At 40.0% G+C, this 27,322-nt stretch overlaps 2 protein-coding genes across 15 annotated transcripts in view; one reads left to right on the top strand and one right to left on the bottom strand.

The window, feature by feature from the left end:
• Window positions 1–1,687: 1,687 nt before the first annotated feature.
• AP4S1 (adaptor related protein complex 4 subunit sigma 1) overlaps window positions 1,688–27,322 on the bottom strand; it is a 99,781-nt gene continuing 74,146 nt past the window's right edge. The window contains exon 7 of the mRNA XM_074542749.1: window positions 1,688–2,282. Within this exon, the coding sequence (XP_074398850.1) occupies window positions 2,172–2,282 (111 nt within the window). The 3' untranslated portion in view covers window positions 1,688–2,171. The remainder of the gene's footprint in view (window positions 2,283–27,322) is intronic.
• The window catches only part of HECTD1 (HECT domain E3 ubiquitin protein ligase 1), a 61,336-nt gene continuing 52,017 nt past the window's right edge, over window positions 18,004–27,322 (top strand). For all 14 annotated transcript variants that reach the window (XM_074542715.1, XM_074542721.1, XM_074542723.1 and 11 more), the window contains exons 1-2: window positions 18,004–18,141; window positions 20,132–20,408. In XM_074542715.1, the coding sequence (XP_074398816.1) occupies window positions 20,269–20,408 (140 nt within the window). In that variant the 5' untranslated portion in view covers window positions 18,004–18,141; window positions 20,132–20,268. The remainder of the gene's footprint in view (window positions 18,142–20,131; window positions 20,409–27,322) is intronic.

Genomic DNA, 27,322 nt, shown 5'->3' on the forward strand with positions numbered 1-27,322 from the left:
AGACAACTGCTATTAATTCTTAATGTCAGTTGTGAATTAGGACAAATGGGTGAGTTTTATTTATCCAGATAATTAATTTATTCCCATTGTAAAAATACCTGTGCCCTGAGTTCTGCTTTCTTACATACGCATAAAACAATGAGTTGGATCACATGAATGACAGTACTCATTTAAAATTTTATAAAAGAATCTTACAGATATTACCTTGTTTCAATTATAAAAAGATTTTGGCCTTTAGATATCAGGAGTCTTTGATGCAGTCTTACAAGGAACTTGCATAATTCTCATTTTCCTGAAAAAATAAGTAAGACCACAGAGCGGTTTTGGTTTTAATTCCATTCTCCTTTTTAGGCATTGCTTGACATGCAAGCTCTCATGTTTAGCAAGCAAAAAGAGCCAAACGTGTTTAGCCATAAAACCAGAGCCCCACTTTCAGCACTCCTCCTTCCTGCGTCCCTTGTCTCCTTTCTCATTTTGTGCCATTTCTCTACAAGAACCAATACTTTTTTTTCCAGTTATTTGTCTTTGCAATGAAACATGTGGCCTACATGCATGTTTGCTTTGTATGTTTCCACTGTTTATACAAGAATTTTAATGGGTTTGTGTGACAAAAGATCCTGTCCATGTCTAACCTCAAGTGCATATATACACATATGAGTCCATCATGGAATGTACTATTTAAGTGCTGTGCAAAAATTATTTGCAGACAATTTTCTGTGTGCTGCAACAAACCAGAATTGATCAAACCTGTACAAAGGCATCACACAGCTGGGCTGTGGTGGGTTCTAACCGGATACAAGTCTGTAGCAGCTGAAATAGAAGCTTTTCTGTTAGTATTGCTTAGAGTAGAATAAGTCTGAGGCTGACCTGGGATGCTCCAAGGTGCAGGAGTCATCCTCAGGTGACAGAGGTATCAGTCCAATGATGCATATAATAGCCATCAGTTAGGATTATCAAACGCATAGGAAGCATAGCAGATTCTTCTATTAATGAATGCCAGTTACTAATTGGAATTTCCAAGGAGATTTTTTCCCCTCAAGACTGCCTCAGCAGTATCAAAGTGAGTTGTTGCAATTGCAGGAGTGGTGGAGAGATCTGGGATCGTTTGCTGGTTTATCAGAAGTAACAGTAATACTGCTTAAGAGGGAATCAGGTGGAAAATTCAGCAGCATTTCAATATAGCTATAATTTGAATCAAGTGGGATGTATCTGTGACAATAACAACATATGAGAGGTCACTGTGACAGTCTCCTCTAAAGCTTCATCCCTAATGTCAACACTAGCTGTACATGTTTTGTTTTCAGGTTCCTGAAATGTTATTCTCTTAGCAGTAGACAGTAAGTCAGAAACGGTTTCCAAGAAAAATATTATTTGTTTCATGACCAGTACTAGTCTACTAATAAACCCCTTGTGCATCCTGCCAGTGAAAAACCTAGCTAATGATACTCCAGACTAGGCAAAAAAGCAAGGGGGGGAAAACCTTGGACAGTTAACACTTTAAGAAGAACATACAGCAAGGTGGATTACTTGTCTACTTCTCTGCACTGTGGTGTCAGAAATCACTGGAAGAGTCACTCCACTCTGTCTTGAAAGTAGCTTTCCTTGGCCAGCCTTGTTCCTAGAGACTGCTTTTAGCATATGAGAAACTCTCATCCTAAGAACTGGCTAATAAACTGACTTTTCTGCAGCCAAGTGTTAAAGAAGCGCTCAGATTTGTCCACAGCACTCAAGCTGGAGCAACCCTGGAGCTGTTGCTGTAGATAACGTTTCACAGAGGACTCCTATTCAATTAGCTGAAGTATGTAGCAAGCAGTCCAAGCTCTTTAATGACAGTGGGCTATAGATTCAAAGACATAAAAATTAAAAAGCATATTTGGCCACACATGGCATGCTCTACCTGCCTCTAACATATTTAAAGTAATGAATACTGAAAGTTGGTTATGCAAAATGAAATGAGCCAGCTGCATTTGATACATGATGTTATCTGCATGAGGATACCATAAAGATGTCAGTGCTACACCACCAACTTACCCAAAATGTGTGGTTCTTACTTTGATTTTGATGTACCGCTGTAGATTTTTTAAGCTTTTTTTTCTTTTTCCTAAAATATTCTCTGATTCTCTAGAGAATAAGTGGTTTATTCCATATAACAATGAAAGGGGAAGTTACATCTAAATATAGCAAAAGTAGGGCTGAAAAAACTGTCTGAGAAACAGGTCAGTGCAACAGCAGGTTTTTAAAATCTCCTGCAGTATCTTGTGGTACATTAACCCAAATTCACTCACTCTGCAGCCAAATATCTGTTTTGGTCTATGGTCCTATGTCACTTCCATGCTCCCGTTTATCTGAAGTGCAAAATCTGATTCTACAAGGAAGAACGTGGCATCAAATCCCCTTCCTCTGTGCTTGCGTTCCAGCTGGTGGCACATGCAGGAGGACACAAGTTGTGAGGATGAGCAGCAGAGCAGAGCCTGCTACCTGTGTGCATGTTAGTGCCTGTGCCAGTTTGCCTACTTATTGCACAGAAAAACTTATGTATATAAAGAGGTTTGCAGATGAAGAAGATCTGTTTCTAAAAGTTGCTGGTAAGGAGCTAAATTTAGTAATGACAAAGATTGATGAAGTCCCATTCTAAGCTACAGTCTTATAATCTGCAATTGTGTAGCCTAAAAAAAGCTCTTTTTTTAACCACTATTAATATTAATGTATTGAAATTTATGTGAACTGTCTCACTGCCAGTACAGAATTACTGAGAATCCCTGTTGCTGCTAGTGGGAATTTTTTTTTATAATCTTCTCTAGGGACTATTTTGTTTATGGTATTTTTGTAAGCATTTTTTTTCTTCCCACTGCATCAGTTCTCTGAGTCCTTTTCCATGAAAAAAGAAGCTTTTGTATGAGACACATTTTCTGTGGAAGTATGAAGCACAGGCCTCAGGGATTCTGGAAACAATTTTGATTTATATCTAAAAATAGAAATATTATGCAATTTGGAAATACAACCTATCATTATGAAGGCAAATGCTCTTAACCTCATCTTCCCTCATGTAAAATTCATGTCAAACACTAAGAAAAAAATTGTCACAGATGTATGCATGTTTTATGAGAAACACAAGGATAACTGGTTCGAGCTGCTGCCACCAAATTAACCGAAAATTCAGTTAGGGGAATAAAATAATTTGCTTATAAGAAAAAAATCAGATACTTCAAGTGCATTTATTAAATAATCAAGGATGGGATGAAGAGGGGAAATAGAAGAAGGCAGTACAAGTGAATGTATTCTCCCCTCCAATGTGAGGCACAAGGCAAGCTGGTATTCAGCTGCCAGGCCACAATGTGGCCAGGGGGAGGGTGGGAGGGTAGATGGGCTTATTTTTAGTCTATTCCTCCCAGTTCCCTTTTGAAACTAACAAATCTGGGTATAACTTACTTTTGTAGATTGAGAATTCTTAAGCTGGTTGGAGAGAGAGTCTCAAGAATGAGTGTTCTTGAGTTAGAGCCACAGCTCCAGGCACTCTCTGTACCATCCAGTAAATGTAGCTGCAGTCAGACCCTTGGGGCTGACAGACTTGCAGGCATCTATCCCGATTGCCCACAGAATTTCAGAGATGTGTCCCCATCTAGTACAGGGAGGAGAGAAAAGTCAGTGGGCAAAGTATGAACCACCCAAGTGATGTTCTCTGTGTGAGAGCAGCTGCAGCTGAGGAAGTTATGAGTGATTTTTTGCTGAATTTCAGTTTCCTGCCTTTCCAACAGGTTTCTGTTTCCTACCTGCTCCTCACACAGGCACACGTTCTGGGATGCCACTGGTCCAGGCAGCTACAGCTGCTCAGGGGCACTGAGGGTTGTGTGTGTGTGTGTGCATTGCTCAGTCACTGGTGGTGGCCCCGATCTGTGCTGAGACTGTTGCTAGTCAAGTACTACCAGACTTTGTGGGTAAATTCAAATTATAATGGAAGGGAGCTGCTCTTCCCATTGGTAAGGGCCATAACATAAGCATGTCTCTCCCTGAGATCTTTCACAGCAGCAGTTGCTGAAGCCTATCTACACAATGTCCTGCTCATCCTCTGCACTTCCAACAACATTCAGAACCATGAATTTCAATGATTTAGGATAAGCAGCAGTCATTCCTAAAGACTTCTGGAGATTTTCCTGGCCAGGACAGAAGAGAAATAGCTGTTGCATGTACTGGGTATAGAGCAGAGAGACTGCAAAAGCAGCTACTGCCTGTGGAAACCAGCTGTTCCAGGCTGCTTCCATCTTGGCTGGATCAACTTTTCATTTGGTGGTTAGGATTTGAAACTGTATTCTTCACTGGCTTGTTCTGGACTTTACAAAAAGGAATGGCTTTCAATGCCATAATTTTCTCCTTCAGGAGGCAATGAATATATTAACTGTGAGGGCTTCTCTCCAGACCCTCTAGATTTGTGAAGCTGTACCCAGGCTACACAGAATTCCCCCAGAACAACTGAAACTTTTTTTTTTTTTTTTGTATCTGTGTATTTCTGGTAAGTGGAAAGACTTAGGCAGGCATGCAAGTATCTAAAACCCAGTTCCTCCTCTTGCCAACATCCCAGAACTAGAACTATGTGCAGCTTGCTGTTAGAGATCTTCTCAGGTTGTGTTCCTTGTGTCCAGGTAGCCAACACCCAGCCATGACCTGCTGAGTGACCTCTGCTGGGTCCGGGTGCTAGAGGGCAATGGGAACCAGCCGAGATGGCTGCTCAGAGGAAAAAAGGAGCAAATATAAAGGCTGCTGAGGAAGCAACAACATTCTAGGAAGATTTTTCAAATCAAAGACATGCTGAAGGATTAGGACAGGACAGAAGGAATGGGGAAGCAGAACGAGAGACACACGCTTAGGTAGTAAAAGGAGGAAGAGAAAATAATTAAATCAGTCACCTTGCTGATTCATTGCTTCAAAACATACTGTGTGAAATATCATAACTTTATAGTTACGATATTTATTAGTTAAAAAATATTTTACAGATTAAACTGCTCTGATTTGTACAATTCACACAACTTTCTGTTACATGAGATTTTTTTTTTTGTTCTATTTTGTACTACCTGTTATTTAGGAATAAATTGGCAACCACCCATGTAAATCAAAGCGAAACACTTAGTAGTAGCAGCACAGGATGAGACAAGTTAACAACATTGCTATAAAAAGTAACACAGTTACTTACACACAATGCTGGGAATCTCTACCTGTTACTAAAATATTCAAAGCTGCCACAGCAGGATCACATTCTGTACAGTCTCCAAGTAAAGCACGAAAACAGCCACTGCAATGATGGAAACTTCATCAGAAACCATTCCTTGTTACACACACACAAAAGGAAAAAAATTTTATATATATTATGCAAAGTAGGAGGACAAGTTAGCAATGATGTAACTCATCACCTGCAAGGGCGGCCACATGCCCTGGTTTCCACGGCCTTTTCAGGGCTGGTTACAACACTTGTGCATACACGCTTTGCATGTCCTCTTCTACAGGTTTTGAAATTGCTTATAAGGAGGGAATTGAATGGCAAAATTGTCACCACTCTGAGCATCTTATCACCACCCACAAGGCCATTCCTTGGTGGGTGTTCAGGGGCCAGAGGAAAGGCAGAGTTGGGAAGTGTCACTGTTCAGTGGCAGAGGAGCTTTTCTAGGGCAGGGAGGTGGAACCAGAGTGCACTTACTGGTTCCTGTGATCCCGGGGAACTTCCAGCTGCCTGTAATTGCTGGCAACAGCTCAGTCCCTTCAGGGCAGGGAAGAAAGAATAAATACCTTCAGCCTTTAATTATAGCTTGTTCTTACTCCCCAGTTAAGAAATGGAAGCTGCTGATAACACAGTCTGCACAAAGTAGGCCTGAGTTGGGAGCTGATTTTTAAAAACACAAATAAACGCACTTGTTGTCCTTTTGGCGAGAGAGAGGCACTGGAAACAAATCATAGAGGTGCCAGAGAAAACATTCTGTGAAGAGTAAACATTGCTGTGTCCTTGTTTGTGCCTCCCCATCCCAGCCCCACAAAGGAGGGTCGAGTTACTTGCAGAGTGCCAGCCTTATCAGCCCTGGCAGACAAGCACTGGCCACATGCACCACTGTCAGGCAAACGAGGTTCTTGCTGAGCTGGTTACCTGGTTAGGCAGTCCTAATAGCAGCTGGCAGCAAATGCTGTCTAGAAATCAGAGCTTCTGAATTCCTTCACAGCTACAGCAAGGCCAATGGATTGGCGCTGATAACAGAGTTGTTCCTTGCCAAAATAATGTTTGTGGGGTGGTCAAGGTTTTTAAACTTTTCCCATTTTGAAATTCAAGATTATCCTGTGTCTCAGCTGAACTGTCAGTGTTGGCTCATATTCTACAAACTAGATTGCTGGAACTGGTGAACAGATTCTCAGTAATTAACATTGTACCAAGTAAGACAGAATTCTGAAAACAACATGATCCCAGGAAACCTCCAAAAATTTAACAACAATTTGATATCATTTGTAAACTTGAGAAAATGAACTGTTTATCACTACATGATAAAATGTTTCAGTAAGGTAATGTGAGGAAGTTCTTTTCCCTGGTTTTTTTCTGATCTAAAATCACATTACTCCATTTCTTCAAAGTAGTTTAGACTCACATGGGATACGTTCATGATAGGGTGGTTGTTGCCATCTTATTGCAGGGGTTCCATACTGTTGTCTCCTTACCACAAAAGTTTCATACCTTATTGGTGTTTCTCATGAGCAGCTCCTCAGAGCACTGCCTCTTTCTCCTTCACAAAGCAGCCACTGATTCCAGTTCCCTTCTCAATCAGCCACCCCACTCTTTTATAGCACTCTTCTTCTCATTGGTCACAGCTGTGGCCTGTTAAAGTCAGGCCTGCTCCTAATCTTTCATAATTGGCCCAGCTGCAACTCCTTAGGGGTAAGATTACTTTCTACACTATCTTTATTTTCTTATATTCTATCCCCCTACAGGTGGTATGACATTAAATTAATATTTTTAATTTTCGTATGTGATCAGCCACTGTAATTTTTTGGCTTTCAAGCCAGAGTTTGTGGAACTGTTGAAGTACTGAAACATACAAAAAAGTGTTAGCTATTTTGTTTCCCGTAGGTCCACCATTTACTGCTTTCTTCAGGCAACCTCTGGTGTGATCTGAACTTGGATGTAAGGCTGAGCCTAAGGTTATCCTACAAACAGCACTGAAGGCAACACTTAAGCACAATTTAAAGAAAATCCAGATATTTTGATAGCAAAACCTTGGTTTTAAATACTGGAATTTCAATAATTTTCATGTAAAGTCTGGTCTGGAGTTAAAATGGGAGAAAGAGGAAAAAAGATTTAACAGATTGTCCAGGAAAACTTTGAATTTACTGCAAATTGGATTTAGACATGGCATAATTTCTGAGGTGAAAAGAAGTCGTACAGGAGGCTATTTTTCAGAAATACTATATCAAATACCACTATCAGAGTGGTATTGAACTGGCTTAGAGGGTTTTTTTGAGAAGGGTTTGCACTGCCTGTCAGATAGACCCAGCCTTGGGAGCCCCATCAGCAGGCCTGAATGAAGGCACCCCCAAAGGGGCTCCTGCTGGGACAAGGTGTGGGTTTGGGGGGCAGAGGACAAGGGAAAGTGTACTGGGAGTGCTGCAAGGTGCAGGGGCACTGTGGGACTCCCAGCTCCCTTCTACTTGATCTTAGTAGAAGAAGTTTATATGTAGGATATGTCTGTCATCTGAAGGGTGAGGTGGGAGAGGCCTGTTCAAAAGATGGAAAACCCAGTGAAGCATTTTTTCCATGTGAGCTGTAATTTTGGAAATTTATTTAAGGCACTCTGGAGACCAAAATGTGTTTCCTTAAGAGCCCTTTAACCTTCTGTGACAACTGCACTAAACAGAGAGTTAGTGTTAGGGGTGTGGGAAAGGGGAGACAGAATGGGAAGCTCTTGCAAAGGAAAGCTGGGACAGGTGCTGCTGCAGTCCCAGAAATGCTCTACATCTGACATAAAAGGCCCTGAGGAACAAAATATTTTATCAGTCAGGTTTGGTCTTAAATTGATGGTGCCAGATAGCTCTACCAACAGAGGCAACCTGAAAGGAAACCCAGCATCATCACTGTGAAGTGATACTGAAACTATCATTTATATTTACATAATTTATACTAACAAAATTAATTCTAATATTTAAATTGTCAGCTTTATTTATAACCATCTAAGGCCATTAGAAAGAGCACCCTTCTCTGATGCAACTGGGTATTTCAGATCATAGTACAAGATAGTTTAGTTTTACATGATTGGCTTCGCATGACTTTTTATTCTGCTATTCCAGGTTTTTTACAAGCCACTACTTGTACTGGCAGAACTGCCCTTTAATATTAATTATTAAGCTTACTTTTAGCTCTCATCTGTGATTTGTGCTTACTCTTGACAGCATAAAGCATCACTGAGCTGAGCCAAGAAGTGTCAGCATACACCAGCCCTGTGTTGGCTCCTGCCAGTGCAAAAAGCTGATTAATTTAGCTACAGAGGCAGAGTGGGGAGAGAAACAAGCCTGGAGTTAATGCAGAGTCAGCACCACCATATTAATGACATACTGACCGAGGGTGCCATTTTCTCTTTTTTAAGCTTAATATGAAATGTACCTCACGGTACAATTAAAATGAGTTACCTTTTCATTAAAAACAATGAATGCAGAGGTGTGGTAAAGGTGGTGGTGTTTTCAAATCCTCTTATTTTGGAATGTCCCTACTACGTCCTTGTCAACTGTGATTTACACAATCCAGTTGATGATAACACAAACTCTCTCTGCCTTTCAAATTCTGCTGCACGAGTAAAGCAGCCACCTGGGGTGTCTAAAACTGCTGTGTCAGAGCACAGCATCACCTCAGGTGCAGTTAGGTACAGGTTGATACTGGAAGGCAGTAAGGAGTTTTGGTTAGTTTATAACAGACACAAAACTATCATTTTACAGCTGAGAATGGTTTGATGGTTGCATCTTCTAACCATTTTGGGAGACACCAGGGTATCAGTATCTACCACAACTGTTTATCAAGGTACAGAAGAAAAGCAGATAGGGCTACAATCTTGAAGTCTTCACTATCTTTATTATTTAAATATAGGATATTCTGTTGCTACAGCATAGTTCTGCAAAAATATACATGAGGCACCAGTCAGTGGACACAAAGATCTCATCTTTCTTGCCTAACACCATGGGAAGTCTCTCAAATGTGATTTTGGTTAATTTCTGCACACATTTACATGCACAAGCACCTACTGATTGAATTTCATACACTGATGGGGTACAATATTGTTATGGAAAGGACAATTTATCTCCAAATGTTAGTCTTAAGCCTGCTTCCTAAGGTTACCTGCTTGAGATAACTTGCAAGTATATTTGGATATAATTCTGTGGCCAGTAATGAATTGGTTTTTTCTCAAAACATTGCTTTCCTATCAAATAGCAAGTAATGCTAAACATTGGGCAACATGCCTGTGAGATGGGGTTGGATTCTGGCTTTGGTTTGTTGTCTAAGTTTCCCAATAAGGAAAGAAGCCCTGAGTTGGTGTGACATCGAGAAGACCAGCTCCCTTCCAGCTGTGTGCTCCCTTTCTTTCCAGTGCTGAGACAGAATCCTTTCCTCTAGGTGCATGTTCCTTGTCTGTGGGTCACCCCTGGGCCAGGAAGTGCAGGCTAGCTTGGAGCCATGGTCCATATAGAAGGGCAAATGCAGAGCAGCTTCTGTGCACAGAAAGCCAAGAGGAAACCAACTAATAGAGTTAGCTCAGTCGAGTTGGGAGGCCACTACTTTGGAGTTAAACTACTGAGCATCTTATCAGCATGGGCTGTGTGACTCTGATCTGCTTTGTCTGAATTTTCTGTTTACTGTTAATTCTAAGGTGGAGATGTCTTTTATCTCATACGTACAGTGAGGCCTGAATCTTCACTGGAACCTTTCAATATTTAAAATGTCTGCCAGTGACACCGGTCCTCCACTGTGAAATACTTGGAAATCATTAGCAAAAGATTCAGCAGCCCCAGGCTATTTCCCTCTCTCATTGGGGTCAGAGTAGCAACTGGGACACAGACAGGCTGTTGTATGTGAAATGTTTCTGCAAAAATGACACAGACAAATGTTTCTACCCCAGAATAACTGCTGACATTGTCAGTGCAGCACACCATTTACTTTGAGAACATGTTGTAACCAGATAACATTTCTCTACCAAAATAACTGTCCAACACTCCCTATAAATTAGTTTGCAAGAGGCAACCTCAGTGGTGCTTCTCACTGAAACACAAGCAAAAGATCTATCAGGTCTTTGTACTCTTTTGGTGTGCAACTTGCTGCTTCCTAAATGAACAGAAAAGAACTGCCACTAGGTAGGTCTGGGTCTCACCTTAAAACGTCAAGTAAGCTAAGAATCTTGTACAAAACTTTATATTAATGTATGCAGTTCAGCTAAATTCCTATAATCAGTGCTAGTATTTGATCCCAATTGCAGGCTGGCCCAAACTGGTGAGGCCTTACTGACATCTGTAGAATGGCATTTCTTTACAAAATAATTTGGGCTGCTGATCTAAAAGGTGGCACTGTATGAGAAAATGGGTAGAGTACATTCTTGCTTTGATGCAGACTGACACACAATAATTAATCATTTTAATAAATTACCTCTGTCCACTGAGACCAGTAAAATTTCTTGTTTACACAGAAATTTTACAGACAGCAAAACCCCAAAGAGCTAATGTTTTACAGTACAAAAATATAACCCTTTAACACAGAACTGATAGGAAAACCACATGCAGTGTGCTTGGGTAAGAAAATACTGCTTATGTCTTACTGCATATAACTAAGAACCAATGCAATGAGAACACAGATATTAAAAGCTTAGCTGCAGCAACTTGGGCTGGATTTGGACTGGAACTACTTTACAGCTGACTTCATTTTTTGAGGTACTGATACTAGGGGCAGAGAAACTGAAGTATAAAATCTGGTGCAGTAGTGGAAGTACTCTATAACCTGTTCATGGATATTCAATTTACCAGCATAAGTCAACAGGTCCAAAATGAGTAAAATATGGGTACAAAAAGAAAAATAGATATGAATCATTTACCCTGTGCTACTCACTTACTCATCAGGTGGATCTCTGAACTCCTAAGGACTTAAAACACAGATGATGAAACTTTAAAAAAACACATCAATAACCATGCCTTAAAAAAGAAGCAACTTGTAGCTTTCCTTATGTTTCTGCTAGATAGTTAACTGAAAGCTCTTAGGCAAATGATCTTACAATTAAACCAATTTTTTTCCATGGCCACTTATTCTCCTACAAAAATGCAGCTGTACCACAAAGCTATCTACTATCAGATAAAAAAGATCTCCTTAATTGGCCTGGGTCACAGTTTGAAATGTAGTGAGCAAAGATAGTGTTTGGAACCTTCAAAACAATTATTCTTATTGCAAAAGCTCCCATACCTTCTCAAGGATTTCTTATGGGCATCTCCTTGCAGCACTGACTCCTTCTTCTTCACAGCACAACCAACAAACTCCAACTCTCTCCTCACCCAGCTATCCCACTCTTTTGTAGCACTCTTCTTCTTATTGGACACAGCTGTGGCCTGTTAAGGGCAGGGCTGTTCCTAATCTTTGGTGATTGGTACAGCTGCAACTCCTCAGGTGTGAGACTGCCTTCTGCACTATTCTCTTACATTCTATCCCTCCACATTTATCCACATCTTTTCTCCCACCAGAAGTGCTGTTTAATCCAGTACAGCCTAGTAAAAGGACTCTTGAGACATATGAATTTCTCATTCACAACCTGCTTCTTCTGAGATCTTTCCTAAACAGGAATGTGTTAATTTGTTTTTAATGCCCTTGTTGTGTTTCTCATCCTTTTCCTCACATTCAACATAACAGAATGAATTTCAGGACTTTGATCTTTGGGGGTTATTTCTGGTCTTTTAAAAAATATTTCTGCTAAGGAAGTTTAAAAAAAATTAACAAAAGGGAAACAAAAGCTGAGAATATAAGAGGAATCCCCACAGCATCATTTACTGCATTTGCTAGCAATGGGCAGAGAATGAAAATCAGCCTTGTTGATATGAAAAGTCCTTAATCCATCTTTGTAGAATCAGTTCCCCATTTTCAGCCAGTTCTATCTAATACAGTTTGTAGCCTGGGAGTAAGTTCAAAGGTTACAGTAGAGGGAAAATCCCAATACATGCACAATGTGATTTCATTTACTAACAAAAATTAATGAAGAGAAAACTTGGTACACAGTTTATTGCCTGCAATATATTTTTTAAGGAATGTGCATTCTTTCCTTGCAGAAAGGATGGATTCCTTGCAGACTTGAGGATCTGCAGAAACCTGGTTTTACATTGCTAGAACAATTCTAAACAAAGTAAAGATTTAACTTGTTTGAATGGCACCTTTCATACAAACCCAACAGTCCAAGCTCAATTGAGATTGCAGAGTGCTAACTTTCTGATCAAACCATCAGTGAAGTATACTACTTTCCCATTTTCCCTAAATATCATCACTGGGGCAAGGAAGTTTTCCTGTTTACAGTAGTAAATGATAAAATTTCCTTCTTGTCTGACTCGTGTGCCCTAGAACAGTGTTATTATTGCATTTTGCCATGCTCGACCCCCCTATTCTGATTATTTTTCCTGGTTTGAGTGAATGATGTAGCTCTTTTCAGTCAGCAACTAATCTAGAAATTCAGAAATTAGAAGCTTGAGACTGTTTCTTCCTTTTGCATGTCAAGGTATTCAATGGTGGTGAATAGGGCATAATTTCATGACAAGAATAGTAAAAGGCATTTGTCAGCTTTTAAATATGTAGAGGTTACAATCTTTTCAATAAAACTCTAAGATGAATTTTTTTAGTCCCAGAATATAGAAGAATCATTTTGTGATAAAGACACTTTTTTCTGGTTCTAAGTCTTCTCATCAACAAAGATAATTGAAATTAATTCATAATACTTCACTGAAGTTTTGGGAGACATCAAATGCTTGATAGGATTACATGTGCTTTACTCCTGTAACAACAGAGTAGAACTATGAGGAACAAATACCAAATCCTAATTAACCTTCTGATTCAGAAAGTCCTAACACAGTCTGTGCCATTAAAACAGTCACAAGTCCTGTGATCTGAGTCACTGATCTTTGCTTGCACTTGTCTTGGCTCAGGATTTATTGCTGTTGTCCGTGGTGTAGTGGACAGGGTAGAGCTAGCAGCCTGAAATAGAGAACTCTTGCCCAAGTTCTGTCTCACTTTCCCCCTGGCAGATGGAGGCAGAAGGGACATGAGTAAGGGCAGCCTAATTTCTATTTTCTGTTCAAACTAGTGATATAACTGAAGCTAAACTGAGGCAGAAACTGGTTAACTGATACAAAGCTTACTCACTTCTCACTCTTCAGCCTGGAACAGCAAGAAAGTAAATTTGAAATGAAAAGCATTCCACAAAAAAAACCCCAAAACCCAAAAACAAACAAACAAACAAGAAAAAAACCCCAAAACACAACAAAAAACAAACAAACAAACCCCCCCCCCCCCCAAAAAAAAAACCCACCAAAAACAAAACCAAAAGCTCTACATAAGTGAGTTTACTTAGGAAAAAGCACTTTAATGCATATGATTTTGAGCAATCGTTTTAGAAAGAAGAAAAGGTAGTTTCAGAGTATGGGCAGATTTCTGAAAAACACGCTCTTCTGCAGCCGGCTCTGAGGGCAGCTGGGTGAGGAAGCGGCTTCCAGGAAGCCGCGCTGCGCTGAGGAGGAGCCCACGGGCCGAGCAGTGACTCAGCCCGCAACTCAGTCAACACCAGCGTGTCCCTCGCACACACCACGTCAGCGTCACCGGGCTCACCCACGGACGCGCAAGGGCCGGGGCTGGCCTGCCGGGGGGAAACCTCTCAGCCAGCTCCTGCTGCGGGCTGCGTCAGAGCCGCCCCGCAAACACAGCCCGCAAACACTCCTCACAAACACACCTCACAAATACACCTCACAAACACACCTCACAAACACTCCTCTCGCTGGGCAGCAGCACGGGATTGCTTGCCGAGTGCCAGGGCTGCAAAGGCTGGCACGCACTTCTGGAAAGTCGAGACGCTGACACCGTGTTTGTGCTCCCCAGGCTTGTGCAACAGTGGAGTGGCTAAGAAAAGACTGTGGTAATGTAGGAGGATTTAAATCCAAAAAGCTTTTCACAACTGCTTTTTGTTTATTAAAAAATATCCATAAGAAAATCTTAACAATGTACTTAAATAGCCACATTCTATAAAACTAAATCTTACTTGATACAGCAAGAAAGCTTCTGTAATATGTGACCTTATTGCTTTGAAATGTGTAGTAAACATTTAGTCACTTTTTCTTTGGAAGTATAATATTCATCCAAAAAATGAAATGTATGGAATTATTAAACTTTTGGATTTGGAGAAGTAGATACTTTCAGTGTTTTCAACTATGTTATGGTGTGGGTGGCAGAGAAAAGAGTGTTAAAGCGAAAGAATAAATAATCCATAAATAACCTAACAGTTTTATTTCACTGGGCACAGCCCTGGTCTTCAGCATAAACTACTCCCTTAAATTGATGGAGGTGTTCAGGGTCTGCTTATATCACTTTCTGATTTATTTACTACAGAGGAGTGATATTTTTGGAAACATCAGCTTGGCATGTACGCTGAAATAGGCAGAGAGCTAACAAAAACATCAGTTATCCTGGCTTCTAGTTGCTGTATCAATAAAAAAAATAGAAGGAATCTGAGTCTTCTTGTTTTGTTGGAATTGTAGATGTATTTCAGCTTGATTACAGGTCAGCTTTATATTTTCTGTAACAAGAGCCCAATCATTCCAGTCTGAAGCTTTCACTCCTTACTATCACACAGTAATGTTAAAAGTGCCTGACATTCCTTCTGCTACCAGCTAAAACCATATAGAAAACACCAGCCTGAATATAATATAAAACCAGTAATAAATGTTGTGTAATACATTTAGTAAATGTATTCTTCTTGGAGCTATAAGTGAAAAATCACTTTGGTTTTTTCCCATCGTGAGAAGATTTTGCAGAATCCTAGCCAAAAGTGACTTATTTTCAAAGAGAATGAAATCCTTTTGAGAACGCCTGCAATGTTGAGAAGCTGTCTCAAGTGGGGTGTCCTTTACAACATGTCTCAGAATCTCTCTGTGTCTGGAACCCAATCCCTGATCCTTGCCCTCGTGGCATATTTTACTGTTGTTCATGTGTCCCTGACATTATTCTTGTAATTGTGCTGACATTTTCTCTTTTAAAGCCAGGTTTTAATTTTCAGGTAAATACTCAGCAAAAATGGCGGTAATTGCTCAATATAGCACTCTACAAAGATCAATCTATGTTGACCCTATGTGGCCTAATTTCCAAAGGCATTGTCAGTCACACGTGTGGTCTGCTTAAGTGTAGTCATAAATATATGGCATTGTTTAAGGCTTAATATAGTAACATGCCTCAGCAACTCACAGTTCCATAAGTGCTAAGACATTTCTGACTCCAGCATTACTATCTCCTTATTTTGAAAAGGAGGAGGCAGAGACACACAGTGATTAAGGGATTAGGCCAAGGTCATACACCAAGTGCGTGCCAGCTGGAGTCAGCATTTGGGTCATTCTCTGACTGAATAAAAACTACGTACCTTGCACAAGCAGGGGGAATGGGAGTTATTTTTGCAAGTTTCACACAATTCTCAGTGTGTGAAAGCAATTTCTTCAAGCAGCTAACACAGTCAAGCTCCATTACTTGTCACTTCAAAATATTTCATCATTTGCCTTCCCCATCTGGCTGCACTAATCCACACAAAGTTCTCCTCCTTCAGAAGGCCTAGGCCTGGCAGTAATGGAATGATGGACATGGGCTGCAAACTTGGGGGTCTGAACAAACCTTTGCTGTGTGAAAACACAAATGAATGTGAGTAATTCCACACAAATGCGATTCTGATGTCTTTCTTATGTGCTAAGTGCACTCTTACTTGGCAGTGATTTCCTTCTTAGTAAGTATTAAAGAACAGCCACTTTTGAAGAGGCAGCTCTAGTCTGGATCAGTGCTGCACACAGAGGCAGTCTGAAACAGTAACTTCAGGGGTATCACTGGCTGTGTTGTATTTCAGTGGAGTATTCCCTGACAAAGAGAGTGTCGAAAACAATGTGAATGCCCATCAGCACAGGAAGTGGAAAAAAGTATTAAACAGTCAATGAACATACATATATTGTAAGAAGTATATAATCAATGAAGCAGAAATTATCTAGTCCGCATTATTTTTCAGATTTGTTCTAGTGAGAAGAAATCACATAATGAGGAACAAAAATCACTAATAAACTCCTAAATATTGCATCAGATTGAAAAAAGATCCCGATTTCTGATTGAAGATGTAATACATTACTCAAAGTACTTGTTTGAGTGAAAAAAAGAAAAAAATTGACATATGAAATTGGGCAATTCAAGCAACAGGACATAGGAGTATTTATGTTTCTCCTTTCAGAAATAACAATGTATCTGAAAGACATATCCAGTATTTAAGTTTTGTACTCCTGCTTAATAGCACTTTAAATCCATGATTCATATTCACGTACAATTTTTAAAATTTTGATTTTGTTCTAAATTTATCTGTATTTTTATATCCTCATATTGTCCACAAATAACTATGTATCTGTCCAGACACCTGAACCAGAAACTGCATTCTGTGTGAAGAGTGAAATGCTTGTTTGATTTCAGCTTTTGATCTTCAGAAGAAAATAACAATAATATTTATTTATCTCAAACTTTTCTTTACAAAAAGCAAAGGCAACTGTTCTAGCATCATGCAACAGGAGAAGGTCACTTAGCAGATGCAGGTCTCATAGGCCTGGCCTAATTCTGCTGCTTCTGCACTGGTGAAAAGTTAAAGAAGACCAAGTTTCTAAATTAAAAACTGTACACTCAGTCCTTCTACTGCCTTGTGTCTGAACTTTAAGCATATCAGAATCTTCCTGACCTCTGAAGGACAAGCACAGGCTAAGGATACACATGTAAGTCTCATCTGAGCTGGAACAAGTCGCAGTTACCAGAGATGTAATATAGTAAGACAGAAAGGCTCAGCTCCCTTAGAGATCAGAAACAGAGACAAAAGAACTATTCTTGTGTTCTGAATAAAACCTGCACCAATAAAGATAACACTTTCTAGACGTGTTACTACAACATTGACCAATAAAAATGTCAGCATTCAGCAAGTTTTAACCAAGCATGACTGCTATTGCCTTTTTGTTCAGTGTGTAGTTTTAGCCTCCTAATTACAGGAAATGTCTATGATGCAGGTAGGAGTGACATTCAAATGTACAATAATCTTATTTACTGTACTTATATTAATAGGCTTAAATTCCTTTGCAAAAGATGTCATACTACAGAGAATGAAATTATTTTGAAAGTCACTCATTTTAAATTTTTAGCAGTTTACTTCCTTTGTCTTTTAATCATGTGCAAAGTAGTTGCACAGCATTTTACAGCACGTATGGCAGCGGACCACTCTACTGGCAAAGGTGTGTCAAGCTACGCGGCGTAATTGCAGCACTTCAAACTCACTGCTCGGTAAGAGCAAACTAAAACCTTCGTTCTCTAAGACCCAACACTGCGACGCTCAAATCCGCCCACCAGATCCATTCTAATGGAGGTTCGGGAAGGGGATCAAAGTGTTTTCTAGAGTGGCCCCTTAAAGTATAAGCCCCGCCGTGAATGTACAGAATATTATATCGAAGTAAATAACCAGAACATGGCAAGACCTGTAAACGCTAAAAAAAATCCTCACGCAGCCAGAGGAAGGCCACCCGGGCCCTTGGCCGGGCAGGCCGCGCCGGGAGCAGCCCGGGCCCCGGCTCTCAGTTCCGCAGGGCGGCGCGGGGCGGAGCGGGCCCGCGGGAGCGGCCCCTTCTCCGCCGAGGCTCCGCCAGCGCCCCCAGCGGCCGCTCGGCCACCTCAGCTCCGCCCCGAGCGCGGCTCCTGCCGCGCCCGCCCACCCCGCAGCGGGCGGAGCGCCATGGATGCCGCTGGCCGCCGCCTGCCGCGGGGCTCGGGCTGCCGCCGCCGCCGCGCCGCCGCTCCGGTCTCGGCGTGGCGCTGAGGAGGGCTCGGCTCCGGCGAGGAGGCTGCGGGAGGCTGAGGTGAGCGGCGGGGGTGGCGCGGGGCCTCTCCGGCCTGTGCTGGGGGACGGCGCCTTTCCCGAGCAGCCAGGCCGGGTCACCCTGCGCGGCCTGCGGCTCGCCGGGAACTCGAGCGTCGCTGCCCGGGCCTGTCGGGCCGGGAGGGAGCGGGCCGGAGCTGCGGGCGGGGAGAGGCGGCGGCTGCCGGAAAGTCTATGCGAGGGGCCGCGGGCAGAGCGGGGCGGCGCTGCCGGGGAGCCCCTCACGCCGCCGGGTGCCCCGTGCGGGGGCGGCGAGGAGGCGGAGGCGGTGCCTGCCGTGCCCCGGGCGGCGCCGTGTGGGGAAGGGGCCCAAAGCCCCGAGCGCCGCGCGGGCCCGGGGCCCGCCTGGCTGGTGCGAGCAGGCCCGGGCGGCGCGGGGGGAGCTGCGCTGCGGCCTGGCCCCTGCTCCGGGCTCAGCCCGGCCGCTCGCCGCGCTCCGGGTCTGCGCCGTGCCTCCTGTACGGCCCGGCTGGGCTGGGAGAACAGCAGGTGCCTGGGCTGAACTTACCCCACTTTCGCCGTCTCTTAATTTTCTTGTTTCTCTCGCTATCACTCATCTCTCCGCTCCCGGAAATAACGATTTAGTGGTGTTAAGGCGACGTAGAATAATTATAATGCGATCCCACTTTTTCTGTCTGAAAGTAGTTTTATGTAGGATTCGAGCAGGAAATGCAGTCTGTAAACATCTTCGAGAGTCATAGGCAGTGTTTAAAACACAGAAAACCAGTTTACTAATATTAAATTAGTTTTTAGAGTAAGATAATATCAGATATGCAACTGGGAAGCAGTAGTTGAGGGGTCTGTAATATTATGGTCCTAAATTTTATAAAAATCCTATCTGTTGTGCTTCTGTAACATCTCTGAGTTTTAAGCTATTGTGAAAGAGCTGATTCAGTGTGTGTTTCTTCATATAATACTAATTTCTGATTCCCTTTTGTATACATGCCCTTGATGGGGTTATTTTTTAACTATTAACTCATTAGCAGCAAGTAAACAAGTAGGCAGACTTTGTCCAGATCAAGCTTCTTCCTCCCACATCACCTCCCCCCTGTTTGTGGGATACTGTCCGGCATTTCATATTTACCTAGGAGTTTGATAAACTACTTCTTCTCTAAGCTGTGTTTTGAAAGAGTGTTATTTTTCTTGTATTTGGAGAGATTGGTTTGTAACTCATTAGGTTTTATATGAAAGTAGTCATGTGTGCTGTGTTTTTAGGCAAGGGAGGTGAATTTGACTGTTTGTTAAACACAAAGTTTAGGCAAGGGGACTTTTTTGGTCTTCAGCTTGCATGTACAACTCTGGCATTGGGCCAGCAAATAATGTTGTTTTCCTTATATGTATGTGAATTATTTGAATTATTCACTGGATTTTTTTAAAGGTGTGAATTAAATATTTTTTTAAAAAAAGTCCCCAAATAACCCAACAAACCCCTAATTCTTGAAAATGGAAGTGATTTTTAAGTTGTCTTTTTATATCCTTTAACATAAAAAGCCTCTTTTCCTTATGTTTGAATGTTGTTTTAAAAGATGAAGGATTCGAACTTTTAAAAGATTTCTGAAGATTTTGAAGGTCTGGAATTGTACATCTCAGTTTTTTATTTTCTGGATTTCTGTTTGAAGTGTGAAATTCATTATCTTTCTATATTTGAATATTTTCATGAGGAGGTAATGCATCTCATAAAGCTGAACACTTTATAATGAAGTGATATTAAAGGAGAGGATGGTCAGGACATCACTTTCTCACAAAAGGGTTGAGCACAATTTTTCTAGCTGTAATTTTGAGTTATCCTCAGAACAGAGCAAACTCTGTACTATTTACCTGCTTAGAAAAAACCCATTTGCTGGTAAGATATGTGAAAGCTTCCTTAATTTCATCCCAAACATATGCTATACATTTTAGAGAGAAGCAAACACAGAAGGTTCAATGACAAGGTTGTGATGGTGATTCCTTTTTTTACTTTTTCTTGCCAGGTGAAAACTGCAAAAGCGTGAGGCTGACTGAAGAGAGAAATTAATTGTGCTGAAGTTAGTCTGGCTTCTACAATTAAAGGATATTTTTGGTACTTTTTAATTGAAGTGGAGGCGGCTTTTTTTTTTTGTAAAAAACCATGGCAGATGTGGATCCAGACACGTTGCTGGAATGGCTGCAGATGGGGCAGGGGGATGAGAGGGATATGCAGCTGATAGCACTGGAACAGCTCTGCATGCTGCTTCTGATGTCAGACAACGTGGATCGCTGCTTTGAAACGTAAGTGCATCTGCCTTTCCTTTTTGGAATGTTCTTTTCCCCTTTCTGTGGCTGAATATCATATTTAACATTCCTAGAAACTTTCAGCCTCAAAAATGTTTTTGCAAACTGAACTTCAGTTTAGATCACTGAAATCAAGAGTTTCTGTTAATGTCATGTGAAGTACTGTTGTCTAATTAAAAATGTAGTGTTTTTTGGGTGATACACAGTGCTTGTTCTGACCCAGGAGCTGGTTGCAACTCTGAATACATTTCTTTCAATTAAATAATGTGCATTTGTGTGTGTATATGTGTGGGATGTTGGTTTTTCTTTTGTTTCTTTGTTTCTTTTTTACTTTTGGAGGTGATTGTATTTTTGGTTTTTTGTGTGTATTTTGGTTTGGTTTTGGTTTGTTTTGGTAGAAAAAAACCTTTTTTTGCACTAGGATTATGATCACCTAGATATATTTAAGCATCCATACTCTCACAGTACTTTTAGCAAGGGATATAGTAGCTTTTTTTGAGTTCTGCAAGTCCAAGCAAAAATCACAAACAATAACCACAGTTCTCACAAATATTTTGACCCTTGTTTGGGGAACATTGCTGTTCGTGCCACCCTCCTTCTCAGCTGCATTTGTACACTTTATATAGCACAGTCCCTGCACTAAATCCTTTTTACATTTCTCACAGCACAAAATGCTGATTTAATCACTTCTCTTACTTGTGTGTTGCTGGGCTTGTGTTACACTACTTCCTGTGAGAGCCCACCACTAGTCTGGAAAAGGTGGCAAAAGTGTAAGCAATCACAACTTTTACTTTTTTGGTTGGTTTCTTCAGTTCTGATTTTCATGCTCTTCCCTCTCTTCCTTCCCATGGTTTTGTTCATTGCTCTCACTTTCTTTTCATAATAAAATATGGCCAGTGTTTTTGAGATGCATCCTGCCTTTTAGGAGTGTGGGTTTGGAAGCACTTGAGAAGGTAGCTGTCTGTTACACTGTTTAGTTTTGTAGCTCTGGTGGAAACAGTTTTCAGACTTACCTCTCAGAAGTTCTTCTCATGACTGTATTTATTACAGGAAATGTAAAATCCATACATCTCTAATATTTGGATTTGCAGTAGTTGCAGAGCATTGAGCAAAATTTTGTACAGTGCTTTAGAAATTGAAGCTGCCTGTTCTTTGCCTTGGTGAGCTTATGGGTAAAATTTTGACTTGAAGAGCGTTACTGTAGTGAGATCCATTCAACTTCCCTGTCTGTCCTCTACTGCTGATGGAGGGGAGCCTCAGAATTCACCATTGTAGAAAAACACTTGGTAGTTAAGAATGAATTTTTCTGATTAATCTGGGTGAACTGCCTGCTTCAGGATATTCTGTTCTATACTGGTGTAGAACTAGGCAAAAGCATTTTGAAGGTTATCTCCTGGGTATTTGAGAGTCAGGAATGAAATATCAACTTTAAAAAAACAGTTGTGGGTTTTATGCATGTTGTTTAGAACAGGCTTTTATTTCAGTATAAGTGAATTAAATAGTCCAAGTGCTTCTTTTTTTCTTAAAGTGTATATAATGAATGCTCTGTTATTGCACTGTTGTGTTAAAATGATTTATGTCTGAAAGAAGAAATATTTAAAATGCCATTTGGCATTTTAATTTTTCTTTTGAGCATTGGTATAGTGTAATTTTACTGGCCTTCTAAGTTTTCTGTTTCTTTTGTCTTGTAAGTTTTCCTTAAAAAGAAGAGAATGGAATGTAGGTAGGGGAAGAAGTTACCAAAGTTCTCTGCCTGTTGAAGTGATTTTGCAATAATGTTGAAACTGCTACTGCTACTTTTTATTGGCTCTGTGACCATACTGAAGTATGTGCTCTGGTACCATGGCATCTGGTGAGCTGACATGCTGCATCATTACCTTCTTCCCATTTCTCACCCACCCTTTTTATTCCTCCCAACCATACTCTTCTTCCTGCCACTCTCAGGGCTTACTGGACTCCTAATTCTTGCATGTGCAAGCTGCTCTTTGAAGCTGCTGAAGGAGGTTGTTAGTTTTCTGCTGTTCCAGTGAGTTACAGCATATGGGGAGGTGTCAGATGAGCACTGGGGATGGAGCTGCACAACTGGAGATATGGGAGAAGCAGAGAGGGACGAACAGTCTTCAGTGGAGAACTTCTCAGTGATTGTCTCGTGTGCTTATGTGTGCCTGCATTTCAAGGTGACTTGATTTTGGAACTCTGTAAGGAACAGATATCTTGGAAAGTGTTTTTAAAATCTTTCCAAATGACAGTTAAAGTATTGTCATGTGCTGAGAGGGTATAAATAAAATAATAATGGATAGTATTTTACAGTTCCTTTTCAGCTTGTTTTTTAAAGGAATTGCTGCTTGCTGAAATAGGAGATTTACTGTGTGACAGAGGGGCTGTTAAACTCTTTTTTCAGGAACTAACCTTGAAAATATTTTCAGCATGCCTGATCTAGAATATGGATGTATTTTTCTGTTGGTTAGAAAACCAGTCTCTAGACTGCACAAATTTTTTTCTTCTACTAAGTAAGAACAGCATTTCCAAGTTTTTGGATGCTGTGCACATGTTATTTGAAGATCCTGGAATTGTTCATTTGCATTAGTTGTATGTTGACAAAACATTAAAGAAAACTTTTCATCTCAACAACTTTGAGATGGACTTTTAAAACAATTTATTGGAGAATGAAATGGGATGTTTTTAATATCTTATTTAAGAGTAACTTTAAATATTAAGTATTACTCCACTTTTACATAAGATATTATTTGCTTTTGTGGTGTAAGCTAAGAAAAAGCCCATCATTTTAGTGAAGTACATTCGGTGGTTGAAAGCTGGGTATGGTGAGGACTGGCAAAACTGAAACAAGACCACATCAGAGTGTTGACATGAATGCTGTGCATCTCTAAAACCACAGCACAGTTTCCATACTGCTTTCTTAAGGAGTTTAGCATAATACACAATCTCACTAAGCCAACGAAGCACAAGGTTGAACGGAAAAAAAAGGTATTGAAATGTTGGATTCAGAATCTTGCACTTCGTTTTTGCAAGAGTTACTTGCAGACATGTTCTGAAGGAAATGATATAGCTAATAACAAAAGTAATAATTTGCTTTTGTACAAGAGTGATGGATATTGAAACTAGTGTTTCAGGTCAGCTCCAAACTGGAAGCAGGCACACGTGCAGGATGGTGTATTTATTTCATAATGTTCTTGCAGAGTTCTAGCAGCATCACAGCAGATTTCAGGGTATGCAGCTGATGAACAGGTAGTGCTGCCAAATAATTGATGTTTCTTTACTCCTTCCCAGATTTACATATTACATCCAATTAAATGATTTTGGAAGTTACTCATATGTTAACATTACAAAAATCAGTGGCATATTCATCTTCTGGTGATAATGAGTCACAGACTCTGCTAGTCAGTTGCCGTGAAGAATGGCCAACATTTTGCCAGCAACAAAAGCCACTAACTTGAACTACAGAAACTTAATGAATGAGGAGAAATGGTTTGGTTAAGTAGTTTAGTTGGAGTAAAACAGCAAAACTGTTGTGATTATAAATGTTAGTCCCAAATTGTAGTTAAACTATGTGCTATTAAATCCACTTGAATGGGAGTTTAAGGAATGCATTTAATATGAACTTAATTGAAATTTTGGGGTTTTTTTGTCTTTTAAATTACCTGTAACAGTTTAAATGTATGTAGAGGCTCTTAGTTGCAATCTCGCATTATTAACGTAGCTTTTTTCTGAGTAGGTGTTTCAATTTATTCTTTTTTCACCTTGTGCAATTGTTGCACTTTTTTGGTGAAATAAAATTAGAGCTCTTCTGGATGGGCTTTCTGTTGCTGTCAGAGTAAAAGTACCTAGCAATTAATTACAATGAAAATTTGTAGATTAAGGCCCTGCTATAACAAAGTAAGACCTGCTTAAAACCTTTTTACAGCGGATGAAATAGGCCTTATTGATGCTCAGAGGGAGAAAACATCTTCCTGTTTGGCTGTTCTGTAAGTTACCTCTGTATATTTGGCACTAACAGATTGTAAGCAATAAATTATCAGGAGTTATCAGCTCATTTGACAAATACAAACAAATTGTACAAAGGGTCATATGTTAGGGTTCTAATGTGTAAAATAGAAATCCTTTCAGTTTATTTTTTAAATCAAATATGTTTACTTTAATTCACACTGAACCTTTTTCTTTTCAGAGTATCTGTTCACTAGGCAAGAAGTGTATATCTTTATATTGTATTTGCTAGCAAGTATAAGAAGAAATTCTAGTGGACCAAAGTGTTCATGTGAGCTAGTGAGACTGTTAGAGTAATGTAGAACAGTTATGCTTTACTTCCACCTGCTTAAAACTACATTCTCCTGTCTTTATCAGGATTGCAAAACTCCAGTAAATCAAAATTAGATATATAGACAAAAAAAATCCTTTAGAGATAGGGATAGAAATCCAAAGTGCTGGTTTTCAGGAATATGTTTACAATCTGGGCTGCCTTTACAAAGCATCTTTGTAAGTCAGACAGTAAAGTGCCCTTTAATAGGTCTGATAATTATGGAAAAACTAACAGGCTGAGAGAGCAGCTCTGTTGGTATCAAGGTGCTTTCATGCTTTGTGTCTTATAGATTTGCTTGTTTTGTTACTCTAAGGAAAAAATAAAGTCAGATCATTGTTACACTTTTGTGCTGGAGTGCAGCAGTGAGTAAATTAGATTAAGTATTGCTGTCAACAATAGACTACAGTTTTCATTATTTTTAACCAGGCAAAGCATATGTTCTTAGTGAATTATTGGCTTTTGTTGCTGGTTTGCACTAACGCAGACATCTCTCCCAAATGAAATTTTGTAACCTTTGCAGTGGCAAGTCTCGTGTGATTCCTACTAAGCTTTTTTTCTTTTAATGAAGGCAGAGGGTATGGCAGCAGTGGAATACCAGTAATTTACTGTGTGGCCTCCAATATAGGGGGATCTTCATCATCCTATAGGTTTTCTGAGATGGAAGAAGGGGTATGTTCTGTATTTTTCCAATCTTGTTACAATGTAATGTTTAGAATCATTGCTGATTATAGGGCTGGTTTTTTTTGTTGTTGTTTTTGGTTTTCTCACTTTTTCAGTTACAACAATTCTAAAATACTAATGTGTTTCTGGTTGCTCTTTGTAAAATGGGAATTCTGGCTTCATTGTCACTGGTATTGTGGAGATTAATTAACCTTGTCTAGTTATTTTGAGAATCTTAATGGTTGCAAAGGTCAGAAGGGAAGATTAAGTCTAAATTGTCACCTTCTTTTCTCTCATGGCCCTTATGTTTTATATGGTTATTACTGGATTAGGCATCTTGTTTGATACAAGCATTATGTGTAGCTAATGCTTTTGAGAGGGCATCCTACCTAATTTTAGCCTCTCTTTTGCTATTAAATCTGCAGCCTAAGTTGTCTCTGTTGTTGAAATTTACTTGCTCTTTTCCATAAGAATTGGCCAGTCAGATGAATTCTGTAGAGAGCAGTCAGTTCACCTTGTCCTATGCAGATTAAAAGCCTGCTCTTACTGTAAATGTACCTGCACACAAAGGTTTCATCAGCTCTTGATCTTCCTCCCCAAGTTCTTCAGTTTACAAGTTCTTCACAAATAATTTCCAGTGTTGCCTTCATCCATGGTGTTTATAGTAGTGCCTCTGACTTGCTGTTAACAGTTAAACATGCCAAGTTGTGGTAGATGTTTCCAAAACTTTGTACAGGAAGTGTGGTTTTAGTTATCTGTCTTCAGAGTTGCTTTCAAGGATATGAGTGCTTGCTGCTTAGGTATGGCTTGATGTATTACCTAGACTAAAATCTGTAACTTGGCATTTGTGTGTGTCAAAACACATTTTGTTTAAATGAGCCCATGCCTCTGGGTGTTCCAGACAAATCATCACTTTGTCACTATTTACTAGTCTGGCATTTAAATTTCTTTTTTTGGTGATATCTTCAAGTATTCTTTGTTTTGTTCAGGATTTTGTGTGTGAAATTAAACTGAAGTGATTCCTGCGAGTACTGTGCAATAGTTGGGTGCAGGATGTTAAGGCATCAGGTTAATGACTTTTGAAAGTGTCAGCTCCTAACAGATTGGATGAGACCAATAAAAGGTGTTACAGGAATTTCAAATTGCAGGGTTCCTTTCTTGCATGACTAGTTGTCAAGTGATTTTTAGTATTGGCCTCTTAAGAAGAGGTTATAGATAGCACAGATGTTAACTAGATTGCTAATAGGGAAGTGGAAGTTTTCTTGTGTAAGTCAGTTATTTTTTTGAGCACCTGGGAATCCAAAAGTAGCTAGTGGTTATATGTGCATATTTAGGCATGCACAAAAAATGATACTTTTTGTTTAAATTGCTTATTTCCTTTTGAAATGTTGACAGATGCAATATGTACGCAAAGCATTATCTGTTTGCACAATTGAGGTTGCTACTAGTGGAAGTCATAGGCAGAAAGACCTGTAGTTTCACATTCTTTAATTTATTCAGCTATTGTGGACTAAGAGTCTGTAAAATATTTACAAAATGCTGGAGATTGGAGAACAAACGTGGAATTATTACCCTGAGGTATGGCATAGCTTTTATGAGATGCTGAAAAATGATAAAGGCAGCCTAACATGTCCTTTATAAATTCAGGAATAAGGCAAATGGTAATTTATTTAGAAATTCAGAAATTACCTATCCTGTGGAAACTGTTTCCTCATATGGATTTTTCTTATGTTTCATTTTACACAGCTGATATTTATTGAATGTGTAGTTGAATACTAAATGTCCAATATTAATTGTCTTCCCACCTAGTAATGAACTCTTAGAAGAGGGTTCAGCTCCATTATTTATTTAGCTAAAAGAAAGTTTGAAAGTTTTTTTTAAATGTCAAATTCTAATTCTAAATTAATTTCTTATAATTTTTAATAAAGTGGAGCTT

This window comes from Zonotrichia albicollis, chromosome 6, assembly GCF_047830755.1.
Source record: "Zonotrichia albicollis isolate bZonAlb1 chromosome 6, bZonAlb1.hap1, whole genome shotgun sequence".
NCBI lineage: Eukaryota > Metazoa > Chordata > Aves > Passeriformes > Passerellidae > Zonotrichia > Zonotrichia albicollis.